The 24,910-nt window shown below is 40.5% G+C and overlaps 1 protein-coding gene across 1 annotated transcript in view; it reads right to left on the minus strand.

The window, feature by feature from the left end:
- Positions 1 to 4,378: 4,378 nt before the first annotated feature.
- Positions 4,379 to 24,910, minus strand: part of RAPGEF4 (Rap guanine nucleotide exchange factor 4) — a 181,634-nt gene continuing 161,102 nt past the window's right edge. Inside the window, exons 23-31 of the mRNA XM_063116392.1 lie at positions 24,305 to 24,402; positions 20,631 to 20,756; positions 19,144 to 19,322; positions 14,788 to 14,878; positions 12,882 to 12,932; positions 12,164 to 12,251; positions 11,594 to 11,658; positions 6,957 to 7,011; positions 4,379 to 5,725 (exon numbers count right to left, since the gene is read on the minus strand). Coding sequence (XP_062972462.1) covers positions 5,598 to 5,725; positions 6,957 to 7,011; positions 11,594 to 11,658; positions 12,164 to 12,251; positions 12,882 to 12,932; positions 14,788 to 14,878; positions 19,144 to 19,322; positions 20,631 to 20,756; positions 24,305 to 24,402 — 881 coding nt within the window. The 3' untranslated portion in view covers positions 4,379 to 5,597. The remainder of the gene's footprint in view (positions 5,726 to 6,956; positions 7,012 to 11,593; positions 11,659 to 12,163; positions 12,252 to 12,881; positions 12,933 to 14,787; positions 14,879 to 19,143; positions 19,323 to 20,630; positions 20,757 to 24,304; positions 24,403 to 24,910) is intronic.

The raw sequence follows: 24,910 nt of genomic DNA on the forward strand, positions 1-24,910 counted from the left end.
CACCAAGCTATCATTTCATGAGTCTGGTTAAGAACACTTTTTAGTAGATGGTATCACCACATCCCTGGCAAAACCTAATTGACCACAGAGACTCCATTGGTCCATAGCGCAGCCAAGTGCTATATTTTACAGAGTACAGCCCTCTAGAGACCTGAAGAGCTGTCAGTCTTCTATTTGAAGTTGCCTTCTATTTGATGGGTTGCCCAATCCAAGTCTAGTTTAAAGCTGAAGAACCAGAAGATCTGGTATTGGTTATAGAAACTGCTGAACTCACCGTGATGGTTGATCTATGCCAGGATGGCATAGTTGACTTTCTGGGACTTTCCAATACCATCGCATTTCCTGGCCCTCATCTTGACAACGTGGAGAATGCAGTGCGGGTTGGCATGAGGCACCGCGCTGCCGCACTGACACTCCTTCCGACCATCTACATTGGAAGGAGCGCAGTTGTAAGCTTTCCGGGAGCCGTCGCCACTGCGCCCACCCACCTGAGCACACTTGCGGCAGGTCCGGGGCACCTGAGAGCGTCTGTACCCCCTCTTCTAAGGTTAGGGTGTGGTTTTTTTTAAAAAAAATGGAACGATGATGATGATGATGATGATGATGATTTTAAAGCTGTAAATGCGAAGGATCGCATTTACAGCAAAATAGGGGGAGGAATGGGGTGCTCTGTACAGCACCATGTACACTGATGGTGCTAAATAAATAAATAAATAAATAAATAAATAATAATGCTCCCTCCCTGGCAGAAAATCCAAAAAAAACCTCCCTTAATTTTTATTTTCTTAACAAGGGTCCACAGAGGTGCGGAGCCTTGCTCCAAGCTAAAAAAGTCTGGGTAAGTGCCTGACTTTTTAAAAGTGGAGCTTTGAGGCTTTGCCCCTGGATTGCTTTGGAGTGGCGGCTGCGTCATGTAGACCACCTGCTGCCACTCCGAAGCTACTGCGGGGAAAAGCACCCATCTAGACAAGCTCCTGGATGAGCTTTCTAGACTGAGCACTATTTTGAAGTGGTTCTATTTCTACCTGGACAGTCAATTTCATAATGTGGAGCTAGGTGACCATTGTTTGATTTACGCTAGGGTTCAATCATCCCTCCTATGCTTTTTTACATCTACATAAATCTGAGTGTATTCATCCAGAAATTAATAGTTAGGCCTAATCTACAGCCAGCAAGATATTGCACTATGAAAGTGGTATATAAAAGGCAGGAGCCACACCAAGCAGGATATAGCACTATGAAAGTGGTATATGGTATGTGTCAGAGCTTTATCACACCAGCGTTATACTGTGCAATCACTGCGAATTGCGTGCAACAGACTCTGAAGTTTTCCAGTTTATAATCTGCTTTTATTGTGAAGTACTCTGAAGTTTTCCAGTTTATAATCTGCTTTGACTGTGAAGTACTCCCATGCATCCTGCTTTAATTGTGCTATAAAGGCAAAAGAATTTACTTATTTTGCTACTAGTTTTGCAGCAAATCATTTGTTGTTTTTCGAGTGGCCACTGGGGGCGCAGGAGCAGGATTTGATATGCTTAAAGAAAAATTAAACAAATGCTTATATCTGCATAAGTTTTAAAGTTAAAGACATCAAAATTGGCACAGTAATAGATATTAAGGAGAGCTTTAAGCATACCAAATTTGAATCGGATTGGGTCATCCGTTGTTTATTTATGATTTTTTACATTTCCCCCCTTAAACCCATTTCCTGGTATGCAAAGGATCTTAGGAGCGCTACCCCCCAGGGTGTGATTTAGCTAACAACAACAACGGCGACAGCTTAGCGCTGTAGGGGATAATTCGAGGGAAACAGGTATGTGGGATGAAGCTTTACATGGATCCCAACAGTCGTTAATGTACTCAATACTGCTTTAAAGCAGCAGTGTGGTTCCTGCCTCTTATATACCGCTTTCATAGTGCTATATCCTGCTTGGTATAAATTATGCCTTCAGTGCCACAAAAAGGTGGATGACACTCATCTCTCTTTCTAGTTCGGGTAAGTCAGAGAAAATTCAAAACTGGTGCTTGGGCATGGTAATGTATCGAATGAGGAACAAAAAGCTGAGACTTAGAGCTACATTAGACAGGGGGAAATCATGCTTGCCTGCCTACTGTCACTTCTCCGCCCCCTCTTTTGTTGCTCGATACTCCCTCTTTCTCTCAGGGAGAGGAAAGAGGAAATGAAAAAGTGCACGTGGCCCATTCAGGGGTCATCTTTATTGTGCTGCTTCTCCTGCACACAGCAGGAGATAGCAGCAACTTGGCAACTTCCGTCTTTAAATATAATGTGGACTTACCGCAGGCTTTTTTGGTCACGTGAATAAGTCTTGAAGGGGCGAGGGGTGCATGGGAGGCAGACAATGTTGGGAGAGGGACTCCTGAAAATCCGTGAGTGCCCAGCAACGAGCGTACAATAAAATGCTCGTCTGATGACGCCCCTGGTCCAGATAATATGGATCTGCTTTAGGTGTGCGGTTTGTCTACCTGGGTGGTATTCACCCTGTTTTGCATGGCATTGCACAACCCCTGAAAGAACAGTTTTGCAGTTTGGGAATGCTCTTTGAAATATCTCTGTCACTGGAGCCACAAAACGGTGGCTGCTGTAGAATGGAGTGCCTTTAAACAAACATTGGCCTGGTTCAGACAACGCGCTGCTTAACCACAAAATGGTTAACGGAATGCATTGATCTTAACACATTCCATTAACCATTTTGTGGTTAAGCAGCATGGTTTAGCATGTTGTCTGAACCAGGCCTTAGTCTGCTTCTCTTGCTATTCTTTCACATGCTTTCACCTCTGGTGGCAACAGTGGGTTTTTTTAAGCGCAGACAAGATCTTGGTGCCATTTTTCTTCTTCTTTTAAGAAGCATACTTAATTTTTTCTTTAAGAGATGTAAATTGTCCCCATCTTTGATAGTGGATGTTGACATGAAATCTAATGAGGAGGATATCAATTGTCATAAGTGTTAATTTAAGCTGTTTATTTTATCATCAACATCTAACTCCTTCGAGACCATGGGGGGTGGCTTGAGTAGCATAGAGGAGAATACTGTTGTTTCAAAAGCAGCATTAGTTTGATCATTTATAAATTCCTGCACACCAGCTGTGTTCCTAGATTATTCATGCTACTACAATTAATAGCATTAAGGAGGGAACACAGACATCGTTGCTGATTATTGCTGAAAAGGTTCAGATGATGTTCTTCTTAACCCAGGTTCTGTTTTTCTGAGTAAAATTCAAACTGAAGTTACATTGGCAAAGGCACTTCACACTCTTAAAAGAGGAGAGCCGTTCAGTGATGCCACTTAGGGCTGAAGTCGAGGTCCCCGCAATGGGGATGTGGTGTGCGGGGGGAGATGACCACCTAGAAAGCAGCAGGTAATCACAGCCTGGCATTTTAAAATCATTTTTAAGGAGTAGAGATATGGACCAGCCTGTCAATTGGGACCACTCTATCTCTGCCTGGGTTTTGGAGGTGTTTGATCTTGTTTCCCCTTGCCCATCCCTGCTTTCTATCGTTGACACAGAGCAGGGATGGGAAGGTCACGGTTTACGGAGTTGTTTCTGCTTGGATATACTTGCTTGACTTGAAAAAGCAAGTCCTAAACCATATCTGTGTAATGTTCTTTGGATTCTTCTTCGGGTCCTTTTCTTTCAAAAAGAGGATTTGCACCACTGAAAGTTGCTACTCACAAAGCAGTACATTAAACAGGAAGGCTGAACTCAGTAGAAGGTCTCCAGTGAGTCTTTCCCAGTCCTGCCTGGAGAGGCAAAGGACCGAAGCTAGGACTTCTTGTATGCAAAGCATGTGCTTTACCACTGAGCTATGGCAGGGCTGCCTCCATGTTCAGGGGAGGGGAGAGGGGGCTCGTCAAGGTGTTCACTAGTTGAGCCCCCCCCCACTTATGTTGATGGGCCACTTCAGGCTTACCTGGGAGTGGAACAGCAGTAAAAGGGTGGCTGGGAGCTTCCATTTTCATTTCCCACAATGCCTTGGTGGACCCGATATAGTGCCACTAGAGCATTGGGGAAATTAAAATGGAGGCTTGCAGACCCAGCTGCTTGAGGTGGCAGGTTCAGGGTAGGCATCAGTTCTAGTAGACCCTGCTGACACATTAGGCCCCTGCAGCTGCCCTAGGATGCTAGGTGCTGATGGTGGGCCTGAGCTACAACTGTGCTATTTAAACTTTAATCAAGTAACTGAGGAGGAAAGTGCTTATCAAATAGTTAATAGCAAAGTCTACATTCTGCTTTGGACAAAAACTATGTTGGACAAATATAGTATCTATAGTACTAGATTAGAAAGGATCAAGGTACAAATAACAGATGCTCCCGTTTTTAATAAATGACAGCAAACATACTTTACTTGGCAGTTACATTTAATGAAGACAGTGCGCTTTATTTACATGAAACGTACAAGACACTCCTTGTTAGCAGGAAATCTAGACCAAGTACAAAGACCAAACTGTTCTTCAATTACATGCTAAATAAAAAATAGATAAAAATAATTATTAAGACTCAACTAATACATAAAGAAATAAATAACTATCACAATGAATTAACATTTCTGTATACTGCCTACTTAAAAGTGCAAAACGATTCCTGAAAATTAGAAGATATTTTGTAAAGTTTAAAGTCCAGAAAATATGACCTAATCAGCCCAAAGTGTGGCTGATGTTGAAAATTTCAGCGTCCAGGAAAACATTACCTTGAAATAAATTGTGCATATTGTGCTCTTTTTGAAGAAGTTGGTGTTTTTTGCTGCTATTCCCCCCACCCCAAAATCTCATTATCTTTGTCCTGGCATTCTGTAAAATCCTGATTGGCAGTTGAAAAAAAAAAAACACCCAAAAGAAGTGAAATGTAAACAAATATGTACCTAAGTACTAGAGACCCAATCAGTCCTAGGGTTAACTTACGTGGCCACAATGCTTTACAGCTGTAAGGCAAATGTGGTTAAGAGCGGTCTTTTTAAAAATATACTTCTCTCGCAGTGAAAGGCTTTTAATTATTCTCTGAATACTAAAGCCATAGTAGTATATTACTGTACCAGTTTTCTGCCATTAGTTATTTTTGCCACTGAAGCTCATGTGAGCTGAACATGCAAAATCAATAGCGAATTTTGGCCTTTAATTTGATAATGGATTAGAAAATACTGCAATTTCTTTTATTAGCTAAGAGAACCCACCTATATATTCCTTGGTAATGGCAGAAGTTTTAGGTTCTCTTTCCACCACTGTTTAGTGGCGGCTTCTTCTTCTTCTTCTTCTTCTTCTTCTCTCTCTCTCTCTCTCTCTCTCTCTCTCATTTTAAATAAAGATTTCTATTCTGTGCAAGACTTTTAGTACATTTTAGAAATAACTAACAGTATATGACATTAGCAACCTCCAAGCTACACTGCATGACCTCTTCAGCAGCTAAATTCCTCTGTCATTTCTTGGGGATGGCAGGTACGTTGTGCGTAAATTACCAAAGATGTTAGAATCTGTTGTTGCTTATATTTGTAGTGGCAGTGCAGTAGCAAGAAGAGCTGGCGTTCTTAACAAATGACCTTGTACCGGAGAGAGAAAAAAGGGAGGTGTAATCACTTGAAACGCTTAAGCACGTCGTGGTTCTAGCCGGTGTGACATCTGTGATAAAGTCCTCTGGTTGTCAATCACACTTAATTGGCGCACATAACTCCGGACATCCTGATGGTTCTTATTCGCCAGAGATGCATCGGGATCTGATGAAACAGAAATGATGTGCCATTCGTACGCTTAGTCAAACTCAAACCTGAGCAGAATATATACAAGTCACTTTTGTCTTCCAGCAAAATAGTATCTAAATATGCAAAGCCAGGGCAAAAGAGTTACAAACCTTCTGCTACTTTCATCCCTTTTAAATTAAACCTTGCCGTATTTTTCCTTGATAGTTGTCCCACAACTTGGTGCTTCATTTAGCTTTTCTTTGTTATTTCCACTGATACTGGAGAAGCTATGAACATTATTTTATTAGCATAGGTAATGTTTATAATTTGATTAAAGGGGTCCCAGAATCTCAAAATGGTACCTTCATTTCTCAAGTAAAATGTCTCAGGGGCTACAATCCAGCAAATAGGGGAACACCTTCTCCCCTCACAACCTGCGGTCATCCGAGGTCATGCTCCTGGTGGTCCCACATAGACCTATCGTGTAATTGAAGTCCACCATAGGAAGACCCCTTCAGTCTGGTGCCCCCCCACCCCACCCCTCCTATGGAATTCGCTGCCTCTGGAGGTCAGGCAGGTGCCAACTTTGTCTTCCTTTTGGCACCTCCTGAAAACATTGTTGTTCTAGGAAGCCTTCCCTTAACGTCCAACCATAGATTACTTTTAATGTGTTTTTATTCTGTTTTTATACTATTTTATTTTGTCCACCACTCTAAAATTTTGAGTGGGGAGCAGTATATAAATATTGAAAATAAATAATAAATAAAATAAATAAATATTGATATCAGTGAGATTAGATAGTGCCTCTAGTCCATCCTTGCCCAACATGAAACCCTCCAAATGTGTTGGACTACAACTCCCAGCATCTTCCTGGCTGGGGATGCTGGGAGTTGTAGCCCCATACAACGAGAGAGTGCTGGGTTGGGGAAGGCTGCTCTAGTCTGTAATTCTAGATTGCGTTCCTAGTTATAACTCATGGAACTAGACACAAATGGAAAATTACAGTCAGGATAACATACATTTAATTAATTAATTAATTACACTTCTATACCACCCAATAGCCAAAGCTCTTAAGATCATAAAATATAAGATAATAAAATTTAAAACTACAGTAAAAATAAAGATAACAACCAAATAGAACCTAACCACAGTGCAAAGTTTTAGATTTCATTCCAGATTTAAAACAGAAATTGAAAAACTAAAATGCTTGGGAAAATTAAAAGGTCTTGACCTGGCACTGAAAAGAGAACCAGGGTGCAATACTTACTGAAAGGCTGGCTCCGGCAGAATTTCACTGTCCTAACAGTGTTTGAAATCATGCGCTAAAAGGAAAAATGACAACTATAAATGAGAGTCAATGATAGATAAGAATTAAGGCAATTATCCTACAAGGTGAAAGAAAGCATGCCAGGGGAAAAGTCCCCCCACCACCATGTGTACACCTCTTTTAACGTGGGGGCGCATTAAATGTACCATAACTCATTCTACATTTTGAAATAGCACAGTATTGCACATGTTTTATTTATTTAGCTAGCTAATCTGAATCAGCTCAGCAACCCTGATGAAAATATGTTTGTAAGAACATAAAGGAAATTCCCTTGTGGGATCAGATCAAGTCCATCAAATTCAGTATTATGGTTTGAATGGTGGCCAGGCAGATATTTTAAGAAGCTCATGAGTAGGACATGAAAGCAATGGGCTTTCCTTGGGTTGAATCCCACTTCCTCCTAGTTGCAACTGCAAAATGAATACCACTGAATACTTCTCCCCTGCAACCCCTTGCGTGTCCTCCAAACCTCTAAAAGATTTGCTGGGCGTGAGGCAGGGATTCAGGAAGGCGGAGAGGACACAGAAGTCCCTTTCCACCAGTGGTGTTCATTCTGCAGGTACAACGAGGATGTTGAATCCAACCCCTCACTGTTTGTCCCCAGTAAGACTGGCTCCAGATATTTTGCTTGTCTGAGTTGAAGGACAAGATGGGCTTCCTTCCCACTCCATCTCCAGAAGACGGACACTGTGGTGGCAGACAGCTTCTTCCACCACACCCGAGGGAAGAAGGCCAGCTTAGGGAGCACAAGGCAGTTCAGGGGCACCCATAGTTTTGTCCTCTTAACATTTCACTTCCTCCCCATAGCATCTGCCACTCTACTCTGCAGTATCTGGTATTCAGAAGAATACTGCTTCTGAACAAGGAGGTTTCACTTTGAGGCATGTCTGTTGATAGACCAATCTTCCATGAATTTGTATAATCTCTTTTAAGTGCTAGCAAGGATGACCTTTTCAACGTACTCCTCCGTGCTGAACAGATTTTTCATTCCTATGTTTATCTGGGAGTATTCTGAAAACCATATTGATTCAAATAACTGGAAAGAGAAGTTAACTCAGTCCTACTTTGAGAAGGCCTATTGAAATCAATGGGGCTTCCATTAATCACGACTAACTTAAGTGCTATTGATTTCAATGGGGCTACTCCAACTATGGCTAAGAATGGATCTAACCCATTGCAAAAAGAAGAATTCTTAATTATTTGTTCATATCGGTAGGATGATTCAAGAAAACTTAATAGTTCTATAAAAAGTACAATGCAATGTGGCTATTGCACACCTAAGAGGGTTTGTGGGTGAATGAGCATAGAAGGGCCTCTTTTTAGTATTATACTTTACAAGTAGAAGGGATAAGAAATGGGTAAAGTTCTAGAAAAAATAAATTTAACAAATGGACACATTCAGTAACAACAGCAAACTGTTTGTCTATGTAAACTGAATCTTTTCCAAATTAGCTGAAGTTTACCCAATGTACTTTGGAAGTCTATTACTGGAAAACCATACAATGCTAAAACTCAATGCCTCCAAAACAGAACTGACCATGCAATTCAATGGATACTCTGGGTCCCTCCGCCCTCCACTTCTCATGCACACACTGCAATTCCAATTCTGGTTGTATGAGCAGCCTAGAATAGTGGCAGAAGGCCAGCACATTATCTGCTAATCCATTCCTAGACCAGGCTTCAATATTGTTATAAATATTCATATACGCCATACAAAAAAAATGCTAAGTCACATAGTTTTTGCATAATCTTTATGTTCCAAAAAATGAAAGAATGCTTGCCCCCCTCCCTTTCCCCATACGGATCAGCGTGTGAATGCTCATTGTTCAGATCCATAAAACCTGAAAACCAATATGCACACATTCGCTAATCCTCATTTCACACCTCAAGGGTGAAGAGCCTCAGTAAAAAGAAGAACCAGTGGTTGATGGCACTATTTTGTACCGCCACGGATGGAGAAGCTTGTGTTGCAGAGGTGCCTCGGAACGGCCCGTGGCTGCTTTGTGCAACTACCCTGGCAGGGAGGCTCCGGGAAACACACTGGAGAGAGAGGCATTTCCAGCTGCGCTTCAGCTTTTCCCTTGACACAATGATTTGAGGAGCAATGCTTGCTTCTGGGCCCCAAGCATCTCGCTTTGCCATTAAGGAGGCATTCCGTGGTCATGGCCACCTCTAGGGTGGCCAGGTTCATATTTCACAGAGGACAGTGGTCAGTCCAAGCCCAGTTTAAAGTCAAAGAACCCAAAGAAGGGAGAGACGGCAATGGGCCTTGAAGTTGCCCATTACCAGTGAGCACCCGGGCAGCGGAGTGAGCAGGAACCCAAGTCGTCTGGTCTCGGCCTTCCCCACTATGGGGAAATAGATGTATTTCTATTTAAATAATAATAATGTCTAAATTTGTATCTACACATCTATATTTGCATATGCAAATCGGTGTCGTCTTTTCATGACGCAGTTCCTCTTTTTTGTCACTGTGTAAGTGGCCACCTCTAGGCATAAGGTTTCTTTGGTTAGCTCCCTCGCTATGCAGCCCCATTTCTTCTTCCACCTTACTTATGCCACATTTGTGCTACTGCTAAGAGAGATCTTGATTTCTCAGTCCAGATTAGATATGAGAAGACCGGACATGAAGGCCTGTAAAGATTTCCCACCCACCCTTGCCCAAGCGGGAGAAAGTTTTTCCCAGGTTTTTCCCAAGAGCCCTTTTTGGTTTCTATCCCCAAATTGTGGATCATGAAATATTTTCTTTTAGAAAGATGAATTAAATATTTAAGACAAGGTGTTCAAAAATTGCTAGCCTTTACTCCCCTAAAAAGATTTCTAAACTTTATATAACAGGAAGACATTTATATAGGGCTAGAGATGTAAAGTTTCTGGAAATTTTGAAGCCATGGGGGGATTATTTTTTTAATCCTCTCTGTAAAGATTCCCAGCACAGTTATTTCTTCAATTTCTTATTAAAATAACTGATCTAATGTCTCTTTACTGATAGTTATTTAGGGATGCTTCATGTCCGCTCAGTCTCAAACATGTGGCACAGACTTGTAACTGTGTTTTGTTTCCATCTCCTGGGCCTGGCTGTGGATGGATGAGGAGGCGGCAAGATGTGTGGGTAAGTCAAGGCACCAGCATCACATAGGGTGCTAATGATGACCAGATCCAGAACATGGACAGGACTCCTGTGTCTTTAAAACTAGGGAATTTCAGTAGCTTTTTTCACCCTGCATGATAAGATGCAACCTGGCTCTTCTACATAGCCACTGAAGAGAGAAGAGCCCATGTCCTCCTCTCCCTCTTGTACAGTAGTATCACAGATGCCAAATATTTGACTGTTTAATTCCTCCTGGCAGCAGAATGAGAGTCTCACAAAATCAGGCAATGAAAAAAAAAAGAGATGGGAAAACACTGGCTTTGTTGGGAAATAGAATTTTGGCACAACTTAAGCCTAGCTCTCACAAACGTGGGAGACATATGTCTGGACTGTACCACTTCAGATTGCAGGTGCAGGCTCATATGATTGAACCTTGTTTCATACAAAAGTAGTCCCTACACTCCATGTCAGAGAAGAAGCTATGCTAAGTTTTTTCCTCTCACCGACATTTTGCTTTCTGTGTTTAAGGCTGTTTTTCATTTTGATTTTTGTTTATATGCAGGAACATTCAGTCATATGGGTTCCATCGGCATTCTGAAGTGGTACAGTCCTGACACATCTGTTATTTTTGGCCTTTGTCTTAGGTAGATGATATCTACCATCCCGAGAGGGTGGGCAACATAGGAGAAAAGGCTTCTGAATCTATGGTTAAATGCATCCATCCTTTACAGGCTCCAGATGAGCTACTGCCTGCTCGGCATGCTGTACCAGATCCATATGCAAAATCAAAACAGTTTTAAAATGGGGGTTGAAGCAGTACAAAGCTGCCAGCATTTCATATTACAATCCTCTGACTTGGTATGTGAGAGACTGCCCTCTAGAGGGTTTTTTGGAAACCAGTCAGAATTCATAGTTTTTGTTTTAAAAACAACCCATGGAAACAGGAAGGGAAAAACAACAGAACATTCTTTTAACTAAAAGACATCAAGGAAATCTGTTTCCTAAAGAAGGAGGGTATTCTATGTAGATCAATATTTGTCTAACCACTGGATATTAAAAAGGTATCTGCCAGCAAAACTGGCTACAAAGAAAAAGTTGAGTGACGAGTAAATATTTTCTGAGAGAACTTCATTGGTCAGCATTAGGTGAATAAAACTAATGGGCAAGAGGAAAGAAAGTATCAAAGAGATACGATTCTGGATCCATGGAATAGATTCCTGGCTAAATGAGAGCTGGAATTGACTTGGAACTGGAAGCGACTGCAACTTTAAATTGTTTCTGCTTGAATGCTTACCTCCTAGTACCTGCCAGCTACTTATTCCTTTTTGCATGCCGAATAGTAGAAATCCACATCATCATCATCATCATCATCATCATCATCATCATCATCATCATTATTATTATTATATTTTCAGCAGGATGTAGATGACACCTTCATCCTTATAGAGTCACCCAAATACTTGCTTTGGGAATACACATAACCTACCATTTTTTCAAAGTTCACTAGATTATCGATGAATGTCTTGTTCCCTTCATGAGTAAAGGTCATGTCTGCAATAAAAACAAAGTCACAATCTATATAACTAGAAACAATTGTATTTGGCATGAAGTAATATCTAAACACCTAGAATAAGCATAAACCATCTCATCACAGGTAGATGAGATACCATATTTCTTCGATTCTAAGACGCACTTTTCCCCCCATATAAACATCTCTAAAAATGGGGTGCGTCTTAGAATCGCGGGTGTGTCTTAGGTTTGTTTTTTTCTGTTGGTGGTACTGAAATTAGTGTGCATCTTATAATCGATGGCGTCTTACAACTGAGACATTTGTAAGGTATTACCCACTAAACTAATTTCTGTATAAAAATTAGTAATACTTAACATTACTTTTAAAATTCTGATCACTGCAAGACTTTTTTGATCCATGTTTGCTACTACATTTAGACAGTAATTCTTAGATTCGTGAAAACATTTTTGTTTCCTTTGCATGACTTATAAAAACATGGGAAAGGCTCAAATGTCTCATTGCATTTCCCCCTCTTCAGCTGGTTACCTTTTATGAGTAAAGGCATAAAGGGGATAACAGGAGGTTCCAGTTTAGCTACTGTGAGTCTGTAGGGCCTGTGGTTTCTTGAGGGGTCCTGAGAAAACAAGAAATCGTCACTCCTTTGCAAGCAATGCTCATGAGTTACAGCCATTTTTTTTAAAAAAATGCAATTATCTCATAATCTATTTTTTAGGAAAATGCTTCCTTAAAAATTAGGGAGTCATCAACCATTTCACTCATTGCCTATCCCACATAAGTTCTGTACTCTCTGACGAGTGATTACAAAAGAAATGTTTATTATCAAATGGGAAAGTATAGTGAGAGGTGTGGTTCTAAAACAACCTTCTGAATAAAACCCTCTTTCATGCATTTGTTGAGTCATCTTTGGAAGCTGTAAAACCGCAATTCTGTAGCAATAATCCACGTCAAAATTTGAAGTTCGAATATACAATCTAGCAGAGATTTACAGAGAAGATAACATTTTCCACATTTCCCAGAGATTGGTTTTAAGTGGGCATACATTTTCTCAAAATAGGTTCCCTGAGAGTATAATTTATTAGTCATACATGCTTGTTTTATCAGCACTATAATAGGATCATAAACTCTTAAAAGTCACACAAGGACACATAAAATGGTGAAAGTAGAGGAATTCGGATTAGGTGGTCAGAAAAAGAGTGAATACAGGTAGGATTGTGTACAGAGTTAAGTCTCTATTGCCATTTACCATTAAGCTTTCAAACTCAGCATAGATCTTCTTGAACTTGCTTGGAAGTTTCTGCCAATTAAAAACAAACAAACACACAAAAACACATCATGTAGAAGCCTGTATTCAATAAAGACTTATTGATTTCCTCGAAATAGAAGGGACAATTCAAGCCTCTGTTTTGTTCTGTCCAGCCTGGCATGTACAGCTCCATGCACCCATCACCCATCAGTCCCTTCCATCTGCAAACAGAGTTCACACAAAGGGGCAGACTGAGTTGCTCCCACCGTTTCTTTAACAGAGCCCAGAGATGGAAAAAGTCTTGTTCTTTTGCCACACGTTTACAACAATGCAGCAGTGAAAAACACAGTAAGTCTCCTAGCAACCAGATTATAAATAGAGAGCCACGAAGCTTGGAGCAGATTTGGTTCCAAACCCCCAAAATACCCTGGGAAATTTAGATAGCTTTGCTCTTGGTTCAGAGAGGTTATACAGCAGCAAAGCAACCCACATTCCCATCTGGATTTCCCAGCGCTCATCTGGGAGGGTGGGAGTGGAAGGAGGTCTGCTGACAGTTTCTTGTTAGTCCCATTTTTATTTCAGTTCATTGACAAATAAATAATCAAGTCTTCAGGAGCATCAATCTAGCTACATCAACTTCAAGTTTCTGTAATATTTACCGGTCCATCATTCCTCAAGTGTGTGTTTCCGGAAGATGCTGTATAATATAAGCTTTACATAAATTCTCAATTAACTTTGCAACCAAAGGTCATGCTGGGACTTTTCTTATTGTTACTAGAACATTTATGCTGGTGACCAAGGCTGTAATCCTGTACACTCACTTATCTAGGAGTAAGTACCATTGAGCTCAATGGGACTAACTTCTGAGAAGACATGTGCAGGATTGTGCTACAAGGCCAGGATCCAAAGAACTTCTAAATGTAGTTCTGTAAACTCCAGGGAGATTTAGGCTGTTGTTTTGCAAACATCAATCTGTGATATGGCTGTTCAATATGCCAATGGATTGGAGCAGACTTCCCCAACCTGGTGCTCTCCAGATGTGTTGGACTACAATGCCCACCACCCACAAGCATTGGCCTTGCTGGCTGGGGCTGATGGGAGCACTGGGTTGGGGAAGACTGGGTTACAGCAAGCACCCTTTGCATGAGTTTAAGCCAGCGGTTGGGCAGACGTCAGGTTTGCAGGTTCAACTTTTATTTCTTCACTAGAAACCTGCAACTAAGCAACTGCACCAACACTTAGAATTAAAGAATTCCGATCCCAGGAATTTGTTTTGGGTAACAGAACTGAATACAGCTCACCAGAACCTACTCCTGGTTGCCCTAATCTTTTGTCATTTCAAGCAGTATGATTTAAGGTGAAGGAAGAGTATCATTTTGGTGCTGATGTTGTTAAACAATTGGGAATCAAAAATCCTTGCTGATATACTTCCAATCACCCCAAGATCTACCAGTACATCCAAATCTACTTTCTGCCCACCCGTGGTTTAAACAGCTCTTTGGATTATGGCTTAGGCTTTTTGGTTCTTTGCTGCTCCAAAGAAGCAGCAATAAGAGGTCTACTGAATCCATACTCTGAGCGCACGAAGAGAGGGAGCACTTTAGACTCGCCCCTCAATAGTTGCGTTCTTTATTTGTGAAGGTGCTCCATGCAGTTCAGAACCCTGGAAGATCAGTGTTCTCAATCCCATGGAAAACTTCTATGGATACAGGAGGCTCTCCTCTTCAGACACCCGCCCTCCACAAGTAGGGGCCACAAACATGGCACCGGAGGGGGGCTGAGGCTAAAGCGTTCCCTTTCCTCAAGAGTCAAAGTTCACCACTTAGAGAATGCCTGAAAAGGGCTAAAGTCAGAGGAAGAGGTCAAAGTCAAACATTGGTAGAACAAGGTTTTAACTAACGCTTACCTCCCACGTCATTGTGAGGCGGCTCACGGCGACGTTGCTTAATCCCATGATTAAAGCAAAAAAAGAATTCAGGTTTTTATATTCCTTACAGCTGGAAGAGATGAGGTTTATGGTTTGAGGAGAAAAGAGAGAGAGAGAAACACTGAGAATGAGAAAAAAATAATTGAAGGACCCATTTCTATTGTCAGAGGCCTTCTAATCGTGCTTGCGTTCATCCAGATAAGCCTTCATAGCACACTTAAACTTCATCATTTGGGTGAAAATAGAACACCTTATTTATTATAAACTAACTCCTGGCCTTAGGTTACAATTCTTAGTATATTTACTTAAGAGGCAAATGCCATTTGAATCACCAGGAGTGACTTCCAAGAAAACCTACTTAGAACTGGATTGTTTGTTTGGGTTCCCCGATGTTGAATCACAAAAAATTCTGAACCAAGAAGGATTTAATATATTACTGATGAAGTCACCAGGTAGTCTCTTTTTCCCCCAAGGCTTCTTCACACCTTTGTAATTTTTTTTAATTTTTGTTCAAATGCTTTGTTTATTCCCCTGCATCCAATAAATTCCATCAGAGGTGGGAAATCATTTTCAGCCAAGGACTGCATTGGCTTCAGGAAAGCACATTGGGTGTTGAATGCCAGCAACGGATAGGCCACAGCCCAAAGTGAGCAGGGTCATCTCCACTGCTGGCATGTGGCCTGAACACATTTGTCCAGATACACACACACACACACACACACACACACACACACACACACACACACACACACACACACCATTCACACGGACTAAGGGTGGGCAACCAGACTCCCATAGGGGTCCAGATGATGGATGATCTAGTCCTCCATGGGCTGTATGATGTCAGGGTGGTGGTCATGTCCCCTGACATTAAAAGGGTATTACCACATCACCTGAAGTCATTTAGTTCCCAGTGTCCTCATCAGGAGGATCATCCAGCTTCATCCCCATGCCTTCTTCCTCTGGGGAGTGTACATAGGCCAGGTGAAGCCTTTGGTTCTGGTGGCATTGGGAGAATGAAACTGGCTTCCCCTGCCCCATGCTTTCTCCCTCCCTGCTCCCAGAGAGATCAGAGATAACAAGGGAAGAGAAAATGTTCTGCCCCTGTGCAGAGAAAAGGCAAAGAAGATGTACTTTTCTATATGTTCATTCTCAGAAAAGTGTCAATATGAAGAGTAAGTGATCTGGGGCTTATCTAGGCCACCATTCTGATCCAGAGATTGCAATCTGTTGTACAATGTAAGTAAGGCCTGCTGCACATGAAAGAGCAGATCTATTAATTGTGTAGAATATGTGGAAGCACTTATCTAAAGGGTCAGCAACTAGACATCCCTCAGGTCAAATCTGGCTCTCTGAAAGCTGCTACCTTGGCTTGCAGTTACCAAACGAGAGATGAAAGATATGGCGAGGAACTGAGGGCTGTCTTTAAACTGCCAGATTGGCACCGCCTCCCTCCAAAACTCTGTGTTTTTTGTCTCCAGAGGAGGAAGCGCAGGGTTTTCAGCAGCCATCTGGGTACTGGAGCTGCACCCTCCCTCTTCCTGGTGGATGGCGACCAATCACCAGTCGCCTTCCAGCAGGGACCACCTCCAGACTGCCCCCAGAGTGACAGCAGACAGCAGAACAGCTACTGATGTCACTTCCATTGGAAGAGTTGGGGTAAGTCCTCGACTTTTTCAATGCGCAGCTTTGCTGGAATGCCCTGTGGTGGCTGCGAAGCTGCATCTATGTCATATAACTGACGCAGCACAGCTCTGTAGCCACCGCAGGGCTTTCCTGTGTATAGACAGCTTCACTTCTCCTGTTTACAGGATGGGGCTTGGGGTGCTGGCCCACCAACTCTCCCTTGCTTCCTGAAGTTGCTGTCCTCTCTCCCTTAAAAAAAAATTAGTTGCTGATCATGCAATTTTTATGTATGCGATTACATGCAGAAGAGACCCCTCTGGCAACTGGCAGTGTGTTTGTGGATGCAGAAGCCGGCCTGCAGTGTTCTGCTTCTAGAGTTTTCTAGATCATAGTGAGTGTCTGCATATTTGGGGGAGGCTGACCAAGCCTTTTTAGGAACCATCTTATTTACATTCCTGTACTCACTCACCTAATTTGATCAAGTTATGTTTGATCTTCCTGTTCTAACTCACCTAATTTGATCAAGCTATGTTTGATCTTCCTGTTCTAACTCACCTAATTTGATCAAGCTATGTTTGATCTTCCTGTTCTAACTTGAGTTTCCTTCATATTTCTTCTTTTACCAAAAATCCCCCCCCCCCACTCTGGTTGCATTATAGCATTTTGTTTGTTTGTTTCAAGAAAAAGCTTGACAAAATGGAAAGAGAGAGAAATAAACCATCACTGTTTATAATAGAAATATTTTGGGTGTCAAATCTGCCCAAGTCCTTTCATTAAAAAAGAGCCTGAGTACTTCAGCTATTCAGTTTACCATGGGAGCAGTAGAAAAAACAATGAAGTAAATACTGGGTTGTCAAGCTACACCACGTGAGATTAATATTATTTTGATATTGGGCCACCAGCTAGTTGCTCACCTCAGGCAATTCTATTTCATTTTCTGTTATTTTTTTCCTTATTAAAAGTAAAGCATCATAACTATTTGATTTTTTTCTTTAAAAAATGCATATGGAAATCATTCAAACATTTAGTTTTGTGCTAAAGATTAGGAAAAGAAACATTTTTTTTGTTTTTATGTATGTATGCCACTGCCCTCTACTGGGCAGAATGTGGAACAGCTCTCTGCAAACAAGTCAAGGAGACGGGATTTTTTTATAGGCTAAAAAATTCTGTTTGCACTGTGTTAACCCAGTAGGCCCTTTCTGTGAGGCATTGAATGCAGCCCATAGCACATTGGAAATGCTTTCATTATCTGCAGATGTAGGCAGAGTTGAGAGCACTCAACAGTTAGTACGGGTAGGTGCTGTGTTATATGCAGATGTGAAGCAGCTGTCCTATATTGGATTTAGCCTTTACAAAATGGTCACTTTAACTCCAGTAGTGTAGTGGTAAATTTCAAAATGCAGGTTCTCATCATGACAGCCTCCATGGCCAAGCCTCCAAGCAGGGGCCAAAAATGCAGGCAGCTGTCTCTATATTATATATGGCTTTTGTAAAGCTAACACGGTTGATTTCCCATTCAAGACCAAGAGATCAGGGCTAGTTCACAAAATACTGGTCTGGTTCACATGATTGCCACAACCCACCGTGGCTTATTGAAGCCACAGTGGGTTGTGCTGTGTGCCAGCAGCCATTTTGAATATACAGCCTGCAGTGGCCAATGGTTGCGAATTTTCATGACGTCTGAACCCATCTCAGGATGAGTTGTTGCCACAATTAACAAATCACTTCCTCCTCCCTAAAAAGCCCATGGTTTGTGAGTGGTTTGTTTTTGGGAAAATCCATATCTTCCAAGCAACTGTGAGGTTTAAAGCTAAACTGAGGGGAACAAGAAAGCATGAAGTGAGGAGGCAGGTGATTTCATCCTCTCTCCTAATCAAAAAGTCCCATGCTTCAACGCTGTGAACCCTAGCTCTGCTACTTTAAATCAATGTTTAAATCACTATTCACTTGAGAGTAATTTTGTTCAACCACTCATATATAAGTTTCTAAAAACATCCCATTAATATTCCAATTCACACTTATCGCAGATTATTATGATCATTTGTAGCAGTGAGCGGCCTTCCCCACACTGCTACAACTGTGATTATCCCCATTTAGCAGACCAATGGCCATGCTCTTTGGGGATGATGGGAGTCATAGTCTGGAGGGAAACAGGTCAGAAAGGCTGGACTAGAGTCTTTAGATGTCGGAAACTCCAGTTCCAGAGGTCTATAAAACCATGCAATAATCAGAATGGCCTTTTTCAGTTCCATCTCTCAAACTCACCTTCGTCAGAGGCACGCTGCTCAGCAATAAGAAATAATTTTCTCTGAAGCAAGATCATGGACAATTGTTTCAGACAAAAGAGTGCTAGAAACATAAAACAATCATGTGAAGTGGCCCTTAGCTACTGCTGCCATCTGTTGCAAACTGTTAAGGCCAAGATAAGCAGCTGTCTTGAAGGGAATTACGCAATGCCTATTTTGCATCTCTCTGGATATATAGACCCCTTTTAGGGCACATTCGTATGCATGTTTAGATTGAAAAAGTCCTACAACTCCCAGCATTCCCCAGCCAGGCTGGCTGGGGAATGCTGGGAGTTGTAGGACTTTTCTTTCAGTCTAAACATGCATAGGATTGTGCCTTTAATGTATTTGTTTTCCTTATAGAAATTTCTCATAAAATCATTCAAGAAAGTCAATGTATTTTAATGCATTCAACCATACTTACTGGGCTGCTATCTTAATAAACTTCTTTAAGAGCTGAACACGTTTGCTGAGCTGGGAACACAGACAAATTTCTGTGACTACCCAGAACTGGATTTCATTAAATCTTCGTAAAAACAAATCCAAATTTGCTGTGGTCTTTTTAAAATTGTGCCTTCCAAAGGTGTGATAGACCAGTTCCAGCTAGGAAAAAAAGGTTGACAGAAAAATAGGGGAGAGGTTAGGTAAATTATTTATGCTTTTAAAAAATATATATCCTGGGGAAAATCACTAATTATGTTTCCAAATGATCTGAAGCATGGATGTTGCTACTAATGTTTTTTACCGCCTTTCCACAAATGTTACCAAGTGGCATACAACAATTCGAAGAAAAACAATAATACACAAAAGCAAGAAAACCAAACTAAGGGCTCATCTACACCAAGCAGGATATTCCACTATGAAAGCGGAATATCATAGGCAGGAGCCACACTACTGCTTTATAGCAGTACTGAAGTGCACTGACAACTGTTGGGGCCCATTGAGAAATATATACCACTTTCATACTGCTATATGCTGCTTGGTGTGGCTCCTGCCTTTTATATACCGCTTTCATAGTGGAATATCCTGCTTGGTGTAGATGAGCCCTAAAACAACCTTAAAATCACTACTCACAACTTAAAAGGCCAAATTAAAGACATGAGTCCAGTTTCCTGTTTCTGTTCCTCCTCCCCTTTTGAATGTTGTTTATATTTTCCCTTTCATGGTTTGCAATAACCAGAGTATGCCATTACATCTGGATTAGACAAACGTTGATTAGTATAAACCAGGAAGTGCCTGCAAACCCTGATTTGAAATTGTGGTTTGAAATGAGTTGGCAAACATGGTGTAGAGACAATCCTGATTTGTATTAACTGTGGTTTGCCTGATTTGGATGTCATAGCAAATTTTGGTTACTTCAAATTTTGGTTGCTTCAGTTGTTAAATTAAGCATCTAGGCAGGTTTGAATGTTAATTATTTCAATCTTTATTTATTTCCCACCTCCACATGCCCAAGTGACAAAAATTAAGATATATTTAGGTACCTTAATGTGCAACAGCAGCTTGCTGCTCCATCTCTAACAATAGGTAAATTTGTAACTGTTATTTGAACAAATTGCAATTGCACTTCTAAATTTCATAAGCAAAATAGCATAAAATCATATGCTGCTAATTAACTTATACATGATGCATTTTATGGTGCTTAAAGTAAGCTTAGGTTGGATAGGAAGGTACATATTTACATATAGTTTATTTCTCCCCAAAATATCTGGATAATTTTTTTCCAGAAAGACAAACATATTTCCCCTCTGATTAAGAATTGGCAGAAATGTTGTACCTCGAGTTAGAATCATACCATAGATGATAAATGGTATCCCCCTATTCTCAATCTCCTGCCTCTGTGTTCCACCACCTAATCGTGCTATGTGTATAGCTAGGTAGGAGAGGGATACACACATGAATTCTTATTACCTCATGCACACAGTTGAAAAGCTCCCACTCATAAATTGTCATTTGGTATGCTAGGTCTTTGGAACTCATGAGTTCAAACGTTCCCATAGTTCCGGTAGATGGGCCTTCTTGCTCCTGTAGTGGCGTCTGGAAAAAAATAATAATGCATTTCTAAGACTTTGCTATTGATCTGATCTTACACTCTGACTTAAGAGCCCTTTCTTTCTTTTTCTTTTTCTACATATAATAGTCATAATCTACAAGAACTGAAATACAAGAGCTGCTTCAAAATTACACATTTCCTCTAAAAGAGAAAGTATGTGTTAGAAAAAGCACAGATACTTTGCAGCACACAGACATAGCATTTATATTTATTTATATCCCAACTTCTTGCCAAAGAATGGCACTCATATTGCAGCACAAATGTACAAATGAGATTGATTGACATATTTAGTGATTGTGTACACATTTCATCTTTTTTCCTACCTAGAAATTAGTAACATTTAAACATCTGCCCTAAGACAGAGATACATACCTCAGAATGCTCTAATTCTATTATGCATCATATTTTTATGTTAACTGTATGCTTCCTACACACAGGGAGAGTGGGAGAAGCCATGTGCATCACATCTACAAGTAAATATCTTCTAGGAATCACTGTGGGAATCTTCTTTGTTTACATGACACTAGTGTTTCAGACATAAGAAAAATACCAAGAGCTGTGGCAAATATGTCCTTCCACTCTTGCGTGTGCAAGTGTGTGGTGGATATCTGGTGACTTTCAGGGAGGAACCTTACCTTTTTATAATACAAGGTACTAAGGGTTTCTTTCTTTCTCTTCTTTCTTAACTGAATGGATTAGCTACCTGCGCTGCAACCCAGTGGTGTTCCAACTTCCTCAACAGAATGCCCCAATGGAACAACAGTACTACATCAATGTACAATCCTACAGTATTGTAGTAGTACTGCATTGCTATCCCCATGGGGCAATCTCTTGAATAAGTCAGATCCCTGCCGGCCTGCTGCATGGATAGATCCTTAAAGCGGCAAGGCCTTTTTTAATTAATGAAGAAAAGAAAAAGGGAAACAATTGATTTTATTATTTATTTATTCATTACATTTTTACGCTGACCAATAGCTGAAGCTCTCTGGGCAGTTCGCAACAATTAAAACGACAAAATACAAAACAATAAGTTTCATCACCTGCTATTTAAAAGGTAATGCCATTTCTACTTCTCTCAGCTTAGATAATATTAGCTGATGATATCGGGCTACTATGATGATTATTCTACCCTTAGGGGAACAGATTGGGAGGCGTTTTGGTAGTTTCACTGTTTCTACATCTACCTTCAAAATAATGGCAAGCAAATCTTTAAGAGTCATTAGTAGTTGGTTCGAGTTGGTCAAAAAAAATCCTTGCAATTTGTGAGAAGAGATTTCCTCTTTGCAGGATTTTATCTTTTCTAAAATGGCTCTACATCTGAATGTAGAACCAATATCTACAATCAGGGATCTACTTATCACAATTTTCATTTTTGTTTTCAGTCATTTCACTTACTTGCCCGAACTATAGGTGAAGTTATACTTCTAGATGCTTTTTATTCCACAAGAGGGCAGTGTAGCTCATTGACATTTTCCCCTCAAAATTTTTCTATATTGCAATATATTAAATAAGTACTAGTATATCATAAAAAACATGTGCCTTTAGTTTAATGGGACTTGAAGGGACTAATCCTTGAATAAATTTAGAAGGATATTACCTAACACTGACCTAACGTGGATCACATAACACTTCCCCCTGTTGATCTCACTCCCCAGATACATGCAGAGAAAATATGAGAGTCATGGCCACTGGGACCAAATTACTAGCTTAATATTTTCATTAGGTAGGGCTAGGCCATCACCTGATCTTCCTACTCTGTCTTCTAATGCCACAGACCTGGATAGCCATTGCAAAGTCAGGGTACAAGCACACACACAAGGGGAATGTTATTTAAATGTTGATTGTCCAGCAGAACAAACAAACTTGCTTTTCCGTTTAAAACAGACTTGACTGTTCAACACGTTAATCGGTCTCAGTAAAACAGTCAAACCAGCTCTTGCTTGGTTGCACTGTGCTATCCAGCTTTGCAGTCTAAGGCAATACTTACTATATAGCCACGACAATTTTAATCAGATTTAAATGTTTAAGGATGGCTCCTTACAAACTGGAAGGCAAGTCTTATCAGCCTGCTAAAGGTTTTTTGTTCTAACAATGAAAGGCTCAGAAACAGGCTATTATGTACGTATGATGTATGTATGTATGCAAAAGGAATCGATATCACACTGTAACACACTTTGTAAAGATTTTTTATATGCACTTTGAAATGTGCATTTTTCACCAAAAAAAAAAAAAGTATTTCATACTTTAGTCAATGGGGGGAAAGTGTGTGTTTTTGAAAAATACACACAGAAAAGCACACTGTTCCCATTTGAACAAACTGAAATATATGTCAAAAATGAAAATGTGAGTGAACTGAAATAAGCTTTGACGTGATTTTTGGAGAATTTAGGGTAGCTTGAAAATGGCTCATTATCCCATCACTATTTATAAGTCATCCCCACCATTTTGAATTATGCCCAGAAACAGACCAGTAGCCATTTAAACAGTTGTAAACAAGGGAGTCATGTGCTCCCTGAAAGTGGCCCCTGTCTATAGCAGTGGTTTCTGTCCATGCCCACCCAAAAGCCCTAAGATCCTGTTGGAAGGTACCATACCCAAACTCTTCCTACACCTCTTTGGAGCCTGTCCAAACTTGATAAAGGAAGCAAGCATAGCCCTGCCAGAAACTGATGACCATATTTTTTTAAAAAATGCATCTTACATCTTATTTACATCTTTGCGTCTTTTTTAATTTTAAATATTTGGGATCCAAAAATATCTTTGCATCTGAAGCAATGGCAAGGCTTCCATTTTACAGTGACTTATGAAAGGAATAAAAGCCGATAAAGCAGCTCATTAGAAGCAAAACAAGGGACAATATCAAGGCTCAGAGCAATGGAGTTCACGCTGACACAGCTTGGCAATGAGAGCTGCTTTTAAATGAAGCTAAAAGAACCAAAAAGTGCATTAAACAAAATCTAGTTCTACAAAATTGGACCCCCTTGGAGGGTGGCTGAAATTACTTTACGGTAAGTACTTGTAAACATTTTTAATGTTTAAAGAGAGCGAGACTTTCCACTGTGAAAGTTTTTAGTGATTTTAATTATACAGCTATTACCTTTAAAGAATGTATTCTATGCCTATATAATACTAAAACCTATATAATATTTTTAAATTCTTACATAAACTACTATATTAAAAAATAAAAATAAGACAAAGGGTATCTCATTGCTTTCACTCCACAAACATGGCCCATGTTATTGTTCTGTCCCTACATATCCAAAGAGAATATGGGATATGGTCCCTGGTAGGAATTAGGGAATAATAATGTCCTACTTTATAAAATTGCTATGTTTTTCTTTTCCATAGTTGTGGTCTCATCACAGCCCTTTTCTCAAACCTATGCTTTGAAAATCTCAAACAACATTTTGCTGAAAGGCTGTAACAGAAGAAATATTCAGGCTAAGTAATGTTTGTATTTAGCATTCAAGTAACTAGAACTAACAGCAGCCTCTGACTTTAAATGTTTCCAGAGACTAGCATACTTACATACCAGTGAGTCAAACTGGTCTCGAGGACAAGCAAAGAGACGTCCATTAGTACTGAGCGTTGTAAACACCGAAACATCGTTAGATTTGAGCACCACCTTTTCTGTAAACATGAAAAGCAAGTGATGCACCAGATAGAAATTTGTAACAGCTATCACAACAAAAGGAAGATGTCAGACATGTTATTGTTACAAAACAGAATGGAATACCTCTGATGGAATCATATCACTAATTTTCTCAGTTGTGGTCAACACTTTGTATATATACACAGGAACATAAGAAGCTGTCTTATACCGAGTCAGACCATTGGTCCATCTAGTCCAATACTGTTGACACTGACTGGTGGCAGCTCTCCAAGGTTTCAGGCAGGAGTCTTTTGCAGCCCTAACTGGAGATGTTGGGAGTTGAACCTGGGACCTTCTGCATACAACGCATCTGCTCTACCACTGAGCCATGGCCCCTCCTCATGGTCTTATGAATGCACTGAACATACTTCAACTGACATAACAATCTATAATGCTCCCAGCAAGTTTGGTGCCTTAAGAAAATCTTTCTCAGGTGCAGAGTGGGGTCCAAATAGTAATAGTTATAAAAAAAATGATGTGGTTTGT

This window comes from Elgaria multicarinata, chromosome 2 (genome assembly GCF_023053635.1).
Source record: "Elgaria multicarinata webbii isolate HBS135686 ecotype San Diego chromosome 2, rElgMul1.1.pri, whole genome shotgun sequence".
Classification (NCBI taxonomy): Eukaryota; Metazoa; Chordata; class Lepidosauria; order Squamata; family Anguidae; genus Elgaria; species Elgaria multicarinata.